This window comes from Bombina bombina, chromosome 4 (assembly GCF_027579735.1).
Source record: "Bombina bombina isolate aBomBom1 chromosome 4, aBomBom1.pri, whole genome shotgun sequence".
NCBI lineage: Eukaryota > Metazoa > Chordata > Amphibia > Anura > Bombinatoridae > Bombina > Bombina bombina.
Genome location: NC_069502.1, coordinates 661,926,950 through 661,945,911, shown reverse-complemented (window position 1 = coordinate 661,945,911; position 18,962 = coordinate 661,926,950). Strand labels below are relative to the sequence as shown.

General features: G+C 39.8%; 1 protein-coding gene across 1 annotated transcript in view; it reads left to right on the top strand.

Moving 5' to 3' along the window:
* Window positions 1-18,962, top strand: part of HSF2 (heat shock transcription factor 2) — a 96,686-nt gene that overhangs the window by 46,342 nt on the left and 31,382 nt on the right. The window contains exons 9-11 of the mRNA XM_053710782.1: window positions 8,893-9,150; window positions 9,907-10,012; window positions 16,038-16,119. Of these exons, the coding sequence (XP_053566757.1) occupies window positions 8,893-9,150; window positions 9,907-10,012; window positions 16,038-16,119 (446 nt within the window). The remainder of the gene's footprint in view (window positions 1-8,892; window positions 9,151-9,906; window positions 10,013-16,037; window positions 16,120-18,962) is intronic.

Genomic DNA, 18,962 nt, shown 5'->3' with positions numbered 1-18,962 from the left:
AGGACTGTTGAGAGGAATTAACTTCAGTTGGGGGAAACAGTGAGCAGACTTTTGCTGCTTGAGGTATGACACATTTCTAACAAGACTTGGTAATGCTGGAAGCTGTCATTTTCCCTATGGGATCCGGTAAGCCATTTTTATTAAATAAGAATAAAGGGCTTCACAAGGGCTTTAAAGACTGGTAGACATTTTTCTGGGCTAAAACCTTTGATATATAAGCATTTTTAATACTTCATAGTTTTGAGGAGTTATTTTATTCTTGGGAATTATGTAAAAAAAACGGCAGGCACTGTATTGGACACCTTTTTCACTGGGGGCCTTCTCTAATCATAGGCAGAGCCTCATTTTCGCGCCTCTATTGCGCAGTTGTTTTTGGGAAGCAAGACATGCAGATGCATGTGTGAGGAGCTCAGATACATAGAAAAAGCTTACTGAAGGCGTCATTTGGTATCGTATTCCCCTTTGGGCTTGGTTGGGTCTCAGCAAAGCAGATACCAGGGACTGTATAGGGGTTAAATATAAAAACGGCTCCGGTTCCGTTATTTTAAGAGTTAAAGCTTTCAAATTTGGTGTGCAATACTTTTAAGGCTTTAAGACACTGTGGTGAAATTTTGGTGAATTTTGAACAATTCCTTCATACTTTTTCACATTTTCAGTAATAAAGTGTGTTCAGTTTAAAATTTAAAGTGACAGTAACGGTTTTATTTTAAAACGTTTTTTGTACTTTATCAAGTTTATGCCTGTTTAACATGTCTGAACTATCAGATAGACTATGTTCTGTATGTGGGGAAGCCAAGGTTCCTTCTCATTTAAATAGATGTGATTTATGTGACACAAAATTTAGAGAAAATGATGCCCAAGATGATTCCTCAAGTGAGGGGAGTAAGCATGGTACTGCATCATCCCCTCCTTCGTCTACGCCAGTCTTGCATTATCCATCAAAAACATTTTAGCCAAAATGCCCACTTATCAGCGAAAGCGCGACTGCTCTGTTTTAGAAAATACTGAAGAGCATGAGGACGCTGATGATATTGGTTCTGAAGTGCCCCTACACCAGTCTGAGGGGGCCAGGGAGGTTTTGTCTGAGGGAGAAATTTCAGATTCAGGGAAAATTTCTCAACAAGCTGAACCTGATGTGATTACATTCAAATTTAAATTGGAACATCTCCGCGCTCTGCTTAAGGAGGTGTTATCTACTCTGGATGATTGTGAGAATTTGGTCATTCCAGAGAAATTATGTAAGATGGACAAGTTCCTAGAGGTCCCGGGGCCCCCCGAAGCTTTTCCTATACCCAAGCGGGTGGCGGACATTGTAAACAAAGAATGGGAAAGGCCCGGCATACCTTTTGTCCCTCCCCCTATATTTAAGAAATTGTTTCCTATGGTCGACCCCAGAAAGGACTTATGGCAGACAGTCCCCAAGGTCGAGGGGGCGGTTTCTACTCTAAACAAACGCACTACTATCCCTATAGAAGATAGTTGTGCTTTCAAAGATCCTATGGATAAAAAATTAGAGGGTTTGCTTAAAAAGATGTTTGTTCAGCAAGGTTACCTTCTACAACCAATTTCATGCATGGTTCCTGTCACTACAGCAGCGTGTTTCTGGTTCGATGAACTAGAAAAGTCGCTCAATAAAGATTCTTCTTATGAGGAGATTATGGACAGAATTCATGCTCTCAAATTGGCTAACTCTTTTACTTTAGACGCCACTTTGCAATTGGCTAGATTAGCGGCGAAAAATTCAGGGTTTGCTATTGTGGCGCGCAGAGCGCTTTGGCTAAAATCTTGGTCAGCGGATGCGTCTTCCAAGAACAAATTGCTTAACATACCTTTCAAGGGGAAAACGCTGTTTGGCCCTGACTTGAAAGAGATTATTTCTGATATCACTGGGGGTAAGGGCCACGCCCTTCCTCAGGATAGGTCTTTCAAGGCTAAAAATAAACCAAATTTTCGTCCCTTTCGCAGAAACGGACCAGCCCCAAGTGCTACATCCTCTAAGCAAGAGGGTAATACTTCTCAAACCAAGCCAGCCTGGAGGCCAATGCAAGGCTGGAACAAAGGTAAGCAGGCCAAGAAACCTGCCACTGCTACCAAGACAGCATGAGATGTTGGCACCCGATCCGGGACCGGATCTGGTGGGGGGCAGACTTTCTCTCTTCGCTCAGGCTTGGGCAAGAGATGTTCTGGATCCTTGGGCGCTAGAAATAGTCTCCCAAGGTTATCTTCTGGAATTCAAGGAGCTTCCCCCAAGGGGGAGGTTCCACAGGTCTCAATTGTCTTCAGACCACATAAAAAGACAGGCATTCTTACATTGTGTAGAAGACCTGTTAAAAATGGGAGTGATTCATCCTGTTCCATTAGGAGAACAAGGGATGGGATTCTACTCCAATCTGTTCATAGTTCCCAAAAAAGAGGGAACATTCAGACCAATCTTAGATCTCAAGATCCTAAACAAGTTTCTCAAGGTTCCATCGTTCAAAATGGAAACCATTCGGACAATTCTTCCTTCCATCCAGGAAGGTCAATTCATGACCACGGTGGATTTAAAGGATGCGTATCTACATATTCCTATCCACAAGGAACATCATCGGTTCCTAAGGTTCGCCTTTCTGGACAAGCATTACCAGTTTGTGGCACTTCCATTCGGATTAGCCACTGCTCCAAGAATTTTCACAAAGGTACTAGGGTCCCTTCTAGCGGTGCTACGACCAAGGGGCATTGCAGTAGTACCTTACTTGGACGACATACTGATTCAAGCGTCGTCCCTACCACAAGCAAAGGCTCATACGGACATTGTCCTGGCCTTTCTCAGATCTCCCGGGTGGAAAGTGAACGTAGAAAAAAGTTCTCTATCTCCGTCAACGAGAGTTCTCTTCTTGGGAACAATAATAGACTCCTTAGAAATGAGGATTTTTCTGACAGAGGCCAGAAAATCAAAACTTCTAAGCTCTTGTCAAGTACTTCATTCTGTTCCTCTTCCTTCCATAGCGCAGTGCATGGAAGTAATAGGTTTGATGGTCGCGGCAATGGACATAGTTCCTTTTGCGCAAATTCATCTGAGACCATTACAACTGTGCATGCTCAGTCAGTGGAATGGGGATTATACAGACTTGTCTCCGACGATACAAGTAGATCAGAGGACCAGAGATTCACTCCGTTGGTGGCTGACCCTGGACAACCTGTCACAGGGGATGAGCTTCCGCAGACCAGAGTGGGTCATTGTCACGACCGACGCCAGTCTGGTGGGCTGGGGCGCGGTCTGGGAACTCCTGAAAGCTCAGGGTCTTTGGTCTCGGGAAGAATCTCTTCTCCCGATAAATATTCTGGAACTGAGAGCGATATTCAATGCTCTCAAGGCTTGGCCTCAGCTAGCAAAGGCCAAATTCATACGGTTTCAATCAGACAACATGACGACTGTTGCGTATATCAACCATCAGGGGGGAACAAGGAGTTCCCTGGCGATGGAAGAAGTGACCAAAATCATTCAATGGGCGGAGACTCACTCCTGCCACTTGTCTGCAATCCACATCCCAGGAGTGGAAAATTGGGAAGCGGATTTTCTGAGTCGTCAGACATTTCATCCGGGGGAGTGGGAACTCCATCCGGAAATCTTTGCCCAAATTACTCAATTGTGGGGCATTCCAGACATGGATCTGATGGCCTCTCGTCAGAACTTCAAGGTTCCTTGCTACGGGTCCAGATCCAGGGATCCCAAGGCGACTCTAGTAGATGCACTAGTAGCACCTTGGACCTTCAACCTAGCTTATGTATTCCCACCGTTTCCTCTCATCCCCAGGCTGGTAGCCAGGATCAATCAGGAGAGGGCATCGGTGATCTTGATAGCTCCTGCGTGGCCACGCAGGACTTGGTATGCAGACCTGGTGAATATGTCATCGGCTCCACCATGGAAGCTACCTTTGAGACAGGACCTTCTTGTTCAAGGTCCGTTCGAACATCCGAATCTGGCCTCACTCCAACTGACTGCTTGGAGATTGAACGCTTGATTTTATCAAAGCGAGGGTTCTCAGATTCTGTCATTGATACTCTTGTTCAGGCCAGAAAGCCTGTAACTAGAAAAATCTACCATAAAATATGGAAAAAATATATCTGTTGGTGTGAATCTAAAGGATTCCCATGGAACAAGATAAAAATTCCTAAGATTCTATCCTTTCTTCAAGAAGAGTGTTCCATGCAGATAAGGTGGTTTTGCGTACTAAACCTGGTTTTCTTCCGAAAGTTGTTTCTAACAAAAACATTAACCAGGAGATAGTCGTGCCTTCTTTGTGTCCGAATCCAGTTTCAAAGAAGGAACGTTTGTTGCACAATTTGGATGTAGTTCGTGCTCTAAAATTCTATTTAGATGCTACAAAGGATTTCAGACAAACATCTTCCTTGTTTGTTGTTTATTCTGGTAAAAGGAGAGGTCAAAAAGCAACTTCTACCTCTCTCTCTTTTTGGCTTAAAAGCATCATCAGATTGGCTTATGAGACTGCCGGACGGCAGCCTCCTGAAAGAATCACAGCTCATTCCACTAGGGCCGTGGCTTCCACATGGGCCTTCAAGAACGAGGCTTCTGTTGATCAGATATGTAAGGCAGCGACTTGGTCTTCACTGCACACTTTTACTAAATTTTACAAATTTGATACTTTTGCTTCTTCTGAGGCTATTTTTGGGAGAAAGGTTTTGCAAGCCGTGGTGCCTTCCATCTAGGTGACCTGATTTGCTCCCTCCCATCATCCGTGTCCTAAAGCTTTGTTATTGGTTCCCACAAGTAAGGATGACGCCGTGGACCGGACACACCTATGTTGGAGAAAACAGAATTTATGTTTACCTGATAAATTACTTTCTCCAACGGTGTGTCCGGTCCACGGCCCGCCCTGGTTTTTTAATCAGGTCTGATAATTTATTTTCTTTAACTACAGTCACCACGGTATCATATGATTTCTCCTATGCAAATATTCCTCCTTTACGTCGGTCGAATGACTGGGGAAGGCGGAGCCTAGGAGGGATCATGTGACCAGCTTTGCTGGGCTCTTTGCCATTTCCTGTTGGGGAAGAGAATATCCCACAAGTAAGGATGACGCCGTGGACCGGACACACCGTTGGAGAAAGTAATTTATCAGGTAAACATAAATTCTGTTTTTTCTTCATAAATGGAAAGAGTCCACAGCTGCATTCATTACTTTTGGGAATTCAGTAACCTGGCCACCAGGAGGAGGCAAAGACACTCCAGCCAAAGGCTTAAATACCTCCCCCACTTCCCTCATCCCACAGTCATTCTTTGCCTTTTGTCCCTGGAGGTTGGCAGAGAAGTGTCAGAAGTTTTGATTTAGTCTCTTATGGAGGGTAGTACTCTTCGGCATGGGACTGGAGTTTTAAGTAGTCCTGTCAGCCTTTCAGTGAAAGCTTGGATGAAAGTTAGAGTCCGGAGATGCTGGGAGAGTCTTTCTGCAAAACCATCCCGGCTCATATTACCAGCTCCACAAACAATCGGCATTGACGAGTTTCGCTGCCTGCTTTCTTCTTTTAAGTCCATGGCAGAAGCGATGCTACTATGTGTCACACTTGAAGGGCTGTGTTCCTGTTCCATGGCATAGACTCCGGTAAGATCGTTTCATTTTACTTTCAACATGAAATGTACTGTAAAAGATGTTTTCTGGACGGGCTACCAGCTCACAGGCTTAACTTATAACACAGCATCTCAGTGAGGCTTCTTTTGTATCTTGGAATCAAGGGTGATATCTCCTGAGGGGAGTTATTGAACAGGGGTGTGGGGGTTTAATCATGTCTGTTATATGATTCAACCTGCTTATGTGTAGTGTATTTGGCTCATGGCTGTGGAACATAACGGCTTATGGTTTTTTGGACTATACGGTTGTCCTGGTGACCGGGGGTGGTCACGTTTTTGGCCTCCATTTCCGCATTCCTGACCGTGTGGAGATAGAGAAATTCTGCTGGTGTCGGGTTCATAGGAGGTGGCGGGTGTCCCAGCCATTGTGGGTGTCAGGTGCCATTTAGATTTTTGTTTAATATCCTAGTTATGGATGAGTCTGATATTGTGGAGATAGACGTCTGTCTCATTTTCTACTCCTTGCGCAGAATGCGTATTGCCCCGCATAATACAAGCCTATCAGTTATGTTCTGAATGCCATATTAGAGTGCTCAATTCCTCAGGTTCTGGTGCTTCTGTCCTCCGAGTGTCGAGTTCCCTTCCACCATCGCTTACTACGCATGCAGGTAACCCAGACTTTGCTTATCCTTCTCTGGAAGGTGGCTTGTTCCCGCCGGGGGTTTTCGGCACGATGTTGTATGTCCATAATTTTGGTGCTGGCGAATCTACAAATTTCAGAAGGTGGCTTAAGATATTGTTCGTGTTCTGTTATCCAGGGCTCTTCAGGCATGGAATGGCTTGTTCAGCTCTCGGGGGAACGACTGTCCCTGAGGCTTCAGGGGGTCAACCTTCAGGGCCGGAGTCGTCTTTTGCTCCAGTGGGGGTATGCTGTGCTTTTCCGTATAGACTTGTGTGCCTTCGTGTTTTATTGAGGCACGCTGTGGCGTTGTCGGAAGATCCCATCCTTAATGGATCTGAGAATTTTCAGTCTGCTTATTCGAATAGCTTACAGAATTAGACGTAAGAGGATGAAGTAATCTTCTTATAGTCTTGTTTATTGAGTTCTTTTCCAGTTCTGAGCTTGGAAGAACAGGGTCCCTGTTGGACTGGTCCTGCGGGTGCGCCTGTTCTTTTTAAGTGATAACCTGTGGGTTGCCTTATCTTTTATTTATCTGGTGAGGATTGTTTTTATTTGGTTTAAAGCTCATGTTAGTTATATATTCCTTCGGGAATTTTATCTGGAATCGATACTCGCGATTGTTTGATTGCACTGTTATTTCTAAGGAAGTTTTTTCTGGAAGCGTTTTAGTCCTCTATTTGTCTGCGGTCTAGGGGAGATTCTATGCGGCTTTGACAGTGAGGGCCCTTGTTTTCAGGCTGGTCCTGATTGGGTTCAGATCTTCTGTCTTGAGGCCTAATCATACATGTGGCACCTGTTTGCCTAGCTGGCCAGGTTAGGGCACCGAGTGCTTCACATTATTATTGTGTTAATTCTTGTTTTTTTTAACAAGTCTCAGCTAAGCATTTTGAGAGGATCTGAGGGTCCGTGAGACATGGGGAATTAATTCAGTCCTCAGTCTTCTTGTTGGTCTGCGGGGACTAGGAGTTCTACGACGACACACTCGATTGATCCGTTTTTCTGTCGGGTCTTGGAGTGTCTCCTTGCCCGCGTGGGTTGGAGGTTAGGAGGACTTCAGACCTACTTGCTGCTGGTTCCTGCCGATCTTGCCTTCAGGGGCTCTTTGGAATTGCCCCTGTTTGGGTCTTGTCTTTTTGATGGCTTTGCCGTCTTATTAGGAGTGAGGGCCTCGTGGCTTTTCCTATTTCCGGGAGTTAGTCGTCTCCATGTCATGGACGATAGGCTGTGTTGTCTCCTTCTCCAAGCTTCGTTTAGGGGTCTTTCTACTGGGGTTTGGGATGCTCTGCATTCTTTTTCCTTGGGTGTGGTCCTCTAGTTATGTATCCTGAGGGGACTATGGAGACTAGCCTTTGTTCTACCCCTACCTTCAGGTGACTCTGTCCTTGGTTTTTTCCCTTGGTCTTGGACTTCCTGTGTGTTGTCCTTGACGCCCTTAGGTTCTAGAGTATTTGCACGACTGTCGGGCCCTAGCTTTTTTGGAGGGTGGACTCTGCTAGGGGTGTCTTTTCCCTTGGGCTGGGAATTACAAGTTAGTCTTGTTCCCGGTCTCTGGTTTAGTACGATTATCTTCCTCTGTGAGGTCTGATTCCTTCAGACGAGGTATGGGTGTTCCCTGGGGTGTTTGATTTTAGACGATCTGGGGCACAGGGTTCTTGTCTTGGATATTAGGGATGTCTGGGGACTTATGATCCTGCAGACTGGTTCAGGGTGACCCAATTTTTCCCAGGAACACAGGCGTTGGCTTAATGGCTTGCTAGTTGAGCCTGCAAGCAGCTGAGCCGGGATTGGCGTTCACCTTCGGGTGCTGGCATGTTCCTTATGGCCTATTTTGTCCTTGGAAGGGTCCCGCAATGGTCTAGTTGATGGGCTTTGTGGGCTTGTAAACTGATAATTGAGTTAAATTCCGGCTATGGCTGTCCTTCACAGTGCATGTCCTTTCACCTTGTGGTGGTTCTGTGATGCAATACTTTACACATGGACTTTTCCGAGGTGTGTTCGGGGAGTTTTCTCTCTGTGGGATCAACAGTGGTGTCTGGATGAATTTAATTCGGTCCGTGGTTTGATTCAGCAGTAATTTGCGAAAGCACTTCTTTACAGAAAGGGTGATGGATTCATGGAAAATACTTCTCCAAGAGGTGGTAATGACAAACACTGGTGGGGCTTCAAGGATGCCTGGGATAAAAATAAGGCTATCCTACCCACAAAATAAGTTTATACTTCTAGGAAATTTTGGACACACTTGTTGGGCCTATGGTTCTTATCTGCCGTCAAAGTGTTTCTGAACTGAAACATTTGGGTGGGAATGTATGTTTGTGGCACTAGAGCAAACACTAGCAGCATTGTATAGTTTAAGACTGCAAATATATATATATATATATATATATATATATATATATATATATATATATATATATATATATATATATATATATATATTAAATACATTCTGTCTCCTTCATGGGACAGTAAAGTCAAAATTAAACTTAAATTGAAAGCATAGAGCATGCAATTAAAAAAACAACTTTACAGTACACTGTTTCTTTAAAAACATATTACATGGTGTTATGTATGGGTGCATTTTGAATTGTACCATTTTGGATTATATTTATTTATTATTATTATTTTTTTTATTTTTTTTTAGGGACAGGCTTTCACCTGAAATTGTAATTGTAGAAGATGACAGTGAGGAAGATGATATCCCAGTTGTACAAGAAAAAAAAAAGACAGATGAAATTGGTCCATTGAGCCCACTTGATGAGGGGTTTTCAAATCCTCTCATGTCCAGTGCTTTGCAGTTAAATAGCCAATCTTTTTTAAACTCAGAAGACCCTGTTGCTATGATGGATTCTATTCTCAAAGAAAGTGGCGTCATTTCCCAGAACATAAACCTACTTGGCAAGTGAGTTCATGCTTCTACTTAAATTTCATTTGTAGAAGATACTTGCTTTGAAATATTTTTTAATTGTTGCAAATACATGCATAGTATTGTCTGCCGTGCTGTTAAACAAGTCACATTTTGGTACACAGTTAAGAATAATATAATAGCTTCCAGTAATTAGAAGGTGTACATTTCATATCATTTAAACTTCTTAGGGTGATCAATAGCTCTATAACGTCTAAGTCTCAAATATGAAACACATCATAACAGAGGGCCCCACATAGTTTATATTGTAGAAGAATTGATATAGTGTACACAGTTGTGCTACGCAGGCAAGCTGATATTTTACTGCTTAAAACAGCCCACTACTACCAGAGCTATGGACAATGCAATGTGCTTCTAGCATTAAACTTCTGACTACTCTCTGTCTTGGGGAGTTCTCCACACCTCGACTGTGGAACCAACTAACTGGAATAAACCTGATAATTTCATATTTAAAAGAAATAGGAAAAAAATAAAAGTAGCTTATTTTATGGTAATCTTCAAATGTAATATGTTTGCAACCGTTGCGTTTAATACACCAAAACTCTACATCTCGGGAGAGTCGTAAAATAGTAACCTGCAAAAAGAAATATTCACAGGGATAGAACACAGGTTCAAATTACAGTTTTTGTTTTAAATAAAGTCATAAATGAGAGTGTTTACAGAATTTACATTAAAACACACACAAATACACTTATGCACAAGTAACCACATTTTTTTTTGTTTCCCACCCAGAGTGGAATTGTTGGATTATTTGGACAGTATTGACTGCACCCTAGACGATTTCAGAGCTCTACTTTCTGGGAGACAGTTTGGCCTAGAGCGAGATTTGCTGTTAGATGTAAGATATTTTTTAACTTAATATATGCATTGATAACAATAACGTATAGGCCTGTAAAACAACGTCTCTATACCCCATGCTGATGATTGTTTATACATCTTCAATTTTCCATACAGTTTGAATACTGAGTGTAAAATTTGAACATTAACATTCAAAGTGTAAAAAGGGACAGTAAATACCTCGAGATTTTTAATAAAAATGTTTAGTAATACATAGTAGAATTGCTTTGCAATATACTTTCAATATTTTGCCCCTTTGTCTTGAAATTTAGCTATGAATATTAAGGATTTTATCGCTCTCAGAACTTGTAACGTACCCTGCTGACTTCCCAAGGCTTACTTTGCTACATATATTTAATTTGCTTTACCCTATAACAAAGGCAAAACAATGTGCGGTATACTAACATTAATTATTAACGCAAAAAAAAGTGTTATAATTTTTTCTGTATCTTTTCTATATCTTTAGATCTCAAGTGTATTGAGGTATAGAATGTATTAAGTACCTCTTAAAGCAACATATTGCAGACTAGATTTAGCATTGTCTGAATGCCCTGATTGGCTGCAGGCTTTCTCATTTGAGCCTTCAAATTATATTTATAAAGCAGTGGTTTAAACAATTTTAATGTAATGCGGACTGGTTTACAACATGTGAACCCTGTATTTTAACAAATGGATACATCTAGCCCTGTGTTTATTGCTATAGTATACTATCTATATATTTTTAACTTGTTTTAGTCCAGTAAATAACACAATTTATTCAAATTTATTTTGTGTTCTTTGAAATTAAAAATAAGATATTGGTTATATTGAATAAATCCTATGGTAAAAAAAATAAAAAATACAGGCTGAAAATCTGAATGAATAAATTAATACGTTACTTAAAGCAGGCATTCAAATCTGTAGATGAGTCTAGAAAGTTGTAAATGTTGTGGTCTGTAGTTTATAGTCCTTATGCAGCATTAGCAGCTCTTTAAAGATAGTTGTGCAAATAGGTAAATTGCTCATCATGGCTAATAGCAGTAAATAAGTCTTTAAGTTTCAGTTATTTCTGTGCATTTATTTTGTTTGGCGCAGAATATTAATGTGAATTGTCCAGGTTTTCTTTATAATGGACTACTAGGGCCATGGAATTAAGTAGATGACATTGATATATTTTAAACAACTTGACAAACATTTTCCCACATTTTTACAATGAATTAATTGTTTACTATTTCGAAATAAAGGGTAAAATTCCTGTTGTGTTATATAGACCAACATTAATAAATCTCTAGGTAATCAGATACATAAAAAAACTTGACTGCAGTATATGAAGTAAGTGCAGTGTGACTACATAATCCTGAAGTATTTTGCACCACAAGATCAATTGGTTAAGTAGATAAAACCCTGACAGTAAAAATATTCATAGATGAAATGTTTAATTAAATATGCTCTTTTACAGGGGTTACGAAATATGGTGCTATCAGAGCAACACATATAATGGTCCCAAATAAGTTTTTTTTCTATTGGTTTTCTGTGTAGTCTTAAGTCTGTCTTTGTTCTTCCAGAATAGTCCAGGTTTTATCTGCTGGGCATCCATTTTGGTATTTTCAGAGCAGTTATGCAGATCTTTACTACATTCTGGTTGTTTAGGCGCAGAGTTACAATTTTGGATTTTACATAATGTGCTTAGTAATTAAAGTGATATTGAATCCACAATTTTTCCTTTATGATTCAGATAGAGCATGCAATTTTAAGCAACTTTGTAAATTACTTATATTATCAATGTTTCTTAGTTCTCTTGGTCTCTTTATTTGAAAAAGCAAGAAAGTAAGCTTAGAAGCCGGCCCATTTTTGATTCAGCATCCTGGGTAGCGCTTGCTGATTGGTGGCTATTTTTATATTTAAAAATAAAGTTTAGTATCCTAAGTGCGAGATTGTAGTACAACTGAAGCAAGAGTACTATTTTGGTTTATCCTAGTAGCATTTACAGGACTGTTTTAAAAGGGGCCCAAAAGAGAGAACCTAAATCCCTTTGACTCTTCCCCTTTCTGCTACAAGGTTTTTTTTTCTTTTTCATTTTTTTTTTTGTTTTTTTTTTATCCTCTCTCTTCATAATAGTTGAAGTGGTTGGGTTTGTCTAATCTGGAACTCTAGGATTTTTCCACATTCAGTAGGTTGCCCAATATGTTGAAACCCTCAATTCTTATTATTGTTTGACAGTTTTTTTAATTCAGCTTTGCATCTATGTTGGAGGTCCAACTTTTTTAGACGCAGTGATACACATCTGTTTTGGGGCTCAAACACAAGTGTGCACGGTGCACACACTTTTTTTTCTCTGATGCAAGGATTGGGTGTCACATCATGCTTTCTGACTCATATATGTGCAATATTTAATGTTATTTGATAGGAGTATTAGCTGCTTTCAGTCGTTTTCACTTGTGTTTCTATTCGTTGTATAGGCTGGCAATACATATAGTTGAGAATACTGGCTATTAGTTAACAGCAGATGCTAGATAATTGGATTTTTTTTTTTATTGCATTATTTATTTTTGTACACTATATCTACCTGGGAAATATGAAGGTACAAATTACACCGCCTTTCTTTTCTTTCTTGTTATGACTGCACTGAGAGTGACGGTGCCTTTTAAAACTTTTATATGCTGCTGTCTTATTTGTTTTGCATTAGAAACATAGAAAGCCAAACATAACTGCAGGCCCTGTATTACTGTTCAAATTGAAATCGACATGCTCTTTTCATGTTTAGTAAACTGAACCAGGCACCTTTTGCCTTTTGCGTGACTTCCACTGTTTTTAGATCCGCCTCAACTCTTAGTAGTCCATTTCATGTCCCTAAGGACAGATGTCTTCCCATCTGTTTTTCTTTCAGTATCTAGTAAATGAGAGATGTCCTACATCTTTGATGACATTTTCTTTCTTATCTTGCTTGAGCAGGTGAAACAGGTGAAGTTCTCATTTTAATGTTTGAGTACTGTTGTTTGAAGCCAAGTTCTGCAGAAAAGTTCTTCCCTTTCAAATAAAGAATATATTGTCAGCATAAATTGATGCTTGCTTGACATTTTTTGCACCAACAATGTATTTTAACTTTTGTTGGTGAATGCTACTAGAGTGAGCCAAGATAAATATAAGAAGGAAAGGAGACTGACATCCACCTTGCTTATTTTTTATGTTTATGGCCCTCATTAAAAGGGACTAATATTCATTGAGGAGCTAACCTATGAAAATTATGGTAAGTATGGTTTCATGTATATTTTGTTATTGATTTGCATGGAAAGTTTTTCAGATTAGCTTTATGCTAATCCCAACAATATTGTAGTGGGGTGAATTGAGGTCCAACTATTCTAGTAATATGTATAATATGTAACAGCATGCTGTTTGAATTTGCAATCGCTGTGGATTTTCCAAATGTATCCATCATCATACCTATATATTTTAGTTAATGAATCAAATTATAGTATATCTAATTCACACACATATAATTTTTATTTTTCAAGCAATACATGCAAATACTTGACGGAAAAAACATTTTGCTTGGCAATACTGAAATCCAAATACTTGTTGAATACAGGGTATATATATATATATATATATATATATATATATATATATATATATATATATATATATATATATATATATATATATATATATATATATATATATTATATTGGTTTACTGGATTGACTTACTACTTCCTTTGACAACATTCAAGTTGCAAAAACTGAAACTTTGCTGACCGGTTTTTTTTTTTGTTTGTTTTTTTCTTGTTCTTTTTCATATTTTTTACTTTTCCTTTTTTAGATTTTCTCCAGTAGTGTGCAAATTAGTTCTACAGACTTAAATGGTTCAAAGGTATGTATCTCAAAATGGATACAGCCTCCTTATTGCATCTGAGTTTCCCTGCTCAGAGCAATAACAGGCAGTGTAGTCTAAGGGCTCAATTTATCAAAGCCCCTACAGCTGCAAGTTCTCACAAGAACCTGCTCGCCGTATTTAACAAGCGGCAGTCATTAGACCGCTGCTTTCTTAACCTCTTCGCCACCTCTAAGGTGACGAAATTCAGTCTCTGCGGTCTAGTCCGACCCGAGGAGATTGACAGCTCCTGCCAACGTATGATTGGCTGTTCATGGGCAAGGGGCGGGATTGCACGTGAGTGCAAAATAGCGCTTGTGTGCAATGGTAATTTCCTCCAGAGAAATTCGCCCCGCAGAGGCGCGTATATGCGCCCCTGTCCGCCTCAGCTTTGATAAATAGAGCCCTAAATATCCGGTTGCTTATGGCTCTTGTTCAAGAAAAGAAGAAAATCAAGTGTCATATATTAAATGCAGAGTAAAGTTAAAATTAAACTTTCAAGATTTAGATAGAGCATGTCATTTTAAATAGCTTTTCAATTTACATCTATCATCAAATTTGCATTGTTCTTTTGGTATCCTTTGTTGAAAAGCATACCTAGGCAGGCTTACGAGCAGCAATGTTCTGCTGATTAGTGGCTGCACATATATGCCACCTCCTCATTGGCTCAGCTAGCTCCCAGTAGTGCATTGCTTCTCTTTTAGCAAAATATATCAAGAGAATGAAATAAATTTGATAAAAGACGGCAACTGGAATTTTTTTTAAAAAAAAATTGGATGCTCTAACCGAATCATGAAAGAAATAGTTTGGGTTTCTCGTTCCTTTAATCAAGTTATGTCCATTACTACGAAATATCCTTTACTTTATTAAAGGGACTTAAAACGCAAAATTGAAAACATACATGAGTTAAAGAGACATTAAATTGCTGTGTACAAATGAATAGCAACTACTCACCATGCTATTGCATTTTATCTTGTCCCTGCAGCTCTTTACAAATCGGTTCTCCTGATTTAATAGCTTTAACCTCTTAAGGACATATGACGGAATTTTTCCGTCATAAAACAATTGAGCAAACTGAAAGCTGTGTCCTTAAAGGGTTAAAGGTGCTAGATACTGAAGCTCTGCCTCTTTGTATTATGGGCTGCCATCTTGGAACGCAGGTATTTTCACAGCCTGTGACAAAAGCTGTGCACACTCACAGATCATTAAAATTGTCCACTTTTTTTACAGCTCTGTAATGTGATTCATGTTAGTGTGCATGATACAATGGCAGCTTTACATTTTAAATTTTTTACACAGTTTTACATTTACACAAAATATATTTAGAAAAGCATTCAACAGTTATATAAAGCAATGCAGCCACAGCAAAAAATTAATAGCTCCTGCTTTGTATCATGCATCCTGACCTCAAATACATTATACAGCTGTAAAAAATAGGCAATATTACTGATCTGTGAGTGTGCACAGCTTCTGTCACGGGCTGAGAGAATACCTTAGCTCCGAGATGGCAGCCCCCAATACAAAGAGGTGGAGCTTCAGTATCTGGCACCTTTAAGCTATTAAGAAAGAACAGATTTGAAAAGACTTGCTGGATCAAATGCAATACGATTTTGAGTAGTAACTATTCTAGGGTAGTTGTGTCCAGCAGCTTAATGTGTTTTTAATAGAACTATTACTAGAATGTTTGTTTTTATTGGTAAAACTTCTTCTAGTAAAACCTATCCCTATATGCCTTATGCATGTGCATTCAAAAACGGCCTGCTCAAAGAGCGTATATTGTGTTGGTGCTAATTCAGTTTGTGTCACCATTGAATGTACATGCACTTCTATGCTCTCTGAGTAGGTGCTGTTTTGGAAGTCTGAAAATCTGTGATCAGTACAAACACTTTGCATTTGCCCATGTACCACTGCATACCTTCACAGGGAACTTTTCATTGTGTTGCAGCAAAATGTGAATTTCCTTTGTGTTCTAAAGAGTGTGTTTAATCATATAGTTTGTAGCCTGAGACATCTGCTTCTCTCGGTAAGCTCTCATTTTATGCATGTTTAACTTTGTCAGAAAAATAACCTCTCTTGTTTACATTTTACTTAAAAAAATGCTCAATATAAACAACATCATTTGCATTTCTTGCTTATGATTTCATAAATACCTTTTCTGATTTTTTTTTTGCTTACAGCTGGAATCAAAAGGTTTGGAGTCTCTGAAAAGCACTGGCTTTAAAGAATCTGAAGGTTGCAAAGGGGATAACTACAAATCTGGTATGTGGGTGTTTTTTTGTTTTTTTTTCTCCCTTGTATTTAGCAACCCTAGTCCAAGCCACAAGTATTTTTTTTTTTTTTTTTTTAAAGTAAATTGCTATGAAAGAGTGTGCAATGTATAAACTGTAATTAAATCTCTCACATATTATATGACTACACATAATGTAGTATTGTAATTTGTTACTACTATATCAAGCCATAACTTAAAAAAGGCAGACATTGCATAGAAAAGTGCTCTACCAGCTTAATAGCTTGTTCTATGGCAAGTTATCACAACTGCATACAAACTGCTTAAGAGAAACAGCTTTACTATTCCTGCCTGCTTTCTTCTCCTGTTTTATTTAACATTTCTCCTTTTATAATTCTCATACTACTGGATTAATTATTTCTCTTGTATACACAACTCTGTCTTTTCCATTCATGTAAACTGCAAGGATTCTACCATTACTTCTTAGCTGGATCTTACTGATCGCTCTGTTCCGTTGAGGTAAATTGTTTGGTCCATGCCAGGTACAGAGATTTCCATTGACTCTGTCAACAAAAAATACAAAGTATGAACAGCAGTAGCAAACCATCTAATTAAAATGTATTCAAACCATTAAAATAATAGTCCCTTCAATAGTTTGGATACATTTTAGTTTTTATTAGTTTTGATTGTGCTGCTCGTACTTTGCATTCTCTGTTACGTCAGCCAGCCTGTAGTTCAGCATAGCTCTAATTCTTATTGTCCCAGACCAATGATATTAAATGAGCCCATGTGATCCTGGCTTATGGAACGAGTAAAAGCTCAGTATCACATAATACTCTTAAACCGGGGTACTTTAATTCAATAAAGTTTACAAAGATGCTTATTTTTTAAAATACTTATCTTTGCGTTATGGTAAACATAACGCCGATCCTCCGCCCTCATCTGCTGCTTTATTAGCATATCGATGACAAATCCGCCTTCCTATTAGGAGTGTGTGTGTATATATATATATATATATATATATATATATATGTGTGTTTTATTTATATTTATATATATATATATATATCTCTATCTCCTCTTTTCCCTCCCACTCCAGTCATTCTCTTTGCCTGTGTTAGTGATAGGAAGAGGTAAAGTGAGGTGTTAGTTTAGATTCTTCAGTCAAGAGTTTATTATTTTTAAAATGGTGCCAAAGTGTACTATTTTACTATAGGGTGTAGCCGTATTCCTTGTCAGCCTCTTGAGTAGAGCTACAGGTGGCTTTAGAGCAGTGGGAACTGGTGGGGTTTTAGCCTCACTGCGCCTCCCATACTTGTGCTGCCCTTCTGGATTATGGTCTTAGCATATAGTAATTAAGGCCCTTCTGTGTCCACAGAGCTGCTGGAGGGAGAAGACCTCTTGACACTGTGGGACGTTTTTATGCTGTTACTCAGCATTGAGGTAAGTGCAGCCTTACTTTTTCTGGGTGCAAAAAATCTCAGATATGGCTGTACGTTTTTGTTCTGCTGGACAGATCATGGGCTCTCACAGGGCTCCTTGTCTACAGAGTGTGGGTGCTCTTAGGGTTAGGTAGCGCCCACACTGATATGTTACTCTCCCTAAAGCTGTGTGTTACTTAAAGATGACACGATTATAGGGCTCATGGTTATTGATGTGTATGCCTCAAGTTTGTTTTTTTTGGCGGACGCTGGGGATGTTATGTGCCTTTTTTATTGCCGGAGCCATCCGGTTCACATTATAGGGCTAATTTCTGTGTTTCCTATTGCGGAGACGTCACAACCTCGTGGGCTTCATTTACATTCTTGCCCGGTCTGACAATATGGCAGTATCACTGATTACTATGGGCTTAGATCACGCCCACGATAGGCGGAACTTTCTTGGCGTGCTGGGGCTGTAGTTATTCCGTGCAGCACTCACTTCTGGAAGTTGCTGTTATGTAATGATAGTGAAACGCTACAACCGCATGGTTTAGAAGCAAGCGGTTTGCAGCGTCATAGTACTGATCCGGACCTGAATTTAGAGGTGGATTTGACTGTTAGTCGATCAGAGCTGCTGAGGCGAGGTGCCAGTATTTTTCATGGGTGTCTGAAGTCTTTCAAAATTATTGCCCTTTGCTAGTAACAAGCATTTTCCCTACTATTATTGTGTCAGTGAGTTCCATCCGGTGTATCTGGGTACTGACAGTTAGTTTTTCTCTTTCAGTTAAAAAATATTTTATTTTAAAGAGACAAGTTGTTGTTTATGTTTCTCTGTCAAATAATGGATTCAGATGTAATTCAAACTGTTCCATGTTCTATTTGTTTGAATGCCCCTGTGGAACCTCCTGTTCCTTTTTGCCCTTCATGTGTTCAGAGGGCTTTACACTATAAAGCCCATATTTTTTTTGATACATCATTGCCTAAAGCGGATGCTTCTCAAGAGTCTACAGATGAGATGCAGAGTATGCTGCAGCTTTCTCCCCAAGCGTCACAGCCTTTAACTCCCGCTCAAGCGGTGCCAGGTATTTTGCCAGTTCCTGACGCATTTACATTAAGACATTGCTGCAGTGATGTCTTCTACTCTTTCTGATGCGTTATCTAATTTTCCAAATATATCACACGGCAAGCGTTCAAGAAGAGACCATTGTGTGGTCAATTCAGCCTCTGATTCTCTGATGGCAATTGAGGATGTCCGCGTCCGCAGTGAACGGGAGGACACGGAGGTCCTGTCTGAGGGTGAACTCTCTGATTCTGGGAGCGCCTTGCCCATGACTGACTCTGAAGTATCTTTCAGGTTTAAGCTTGAACACCTTTGCCTATTACTAAGGGAGGTGTTGGTTACTCTGGATGATTGTGACTCAATAGTGGTCCCTCCAGAAAAATTGAGTAAGTTA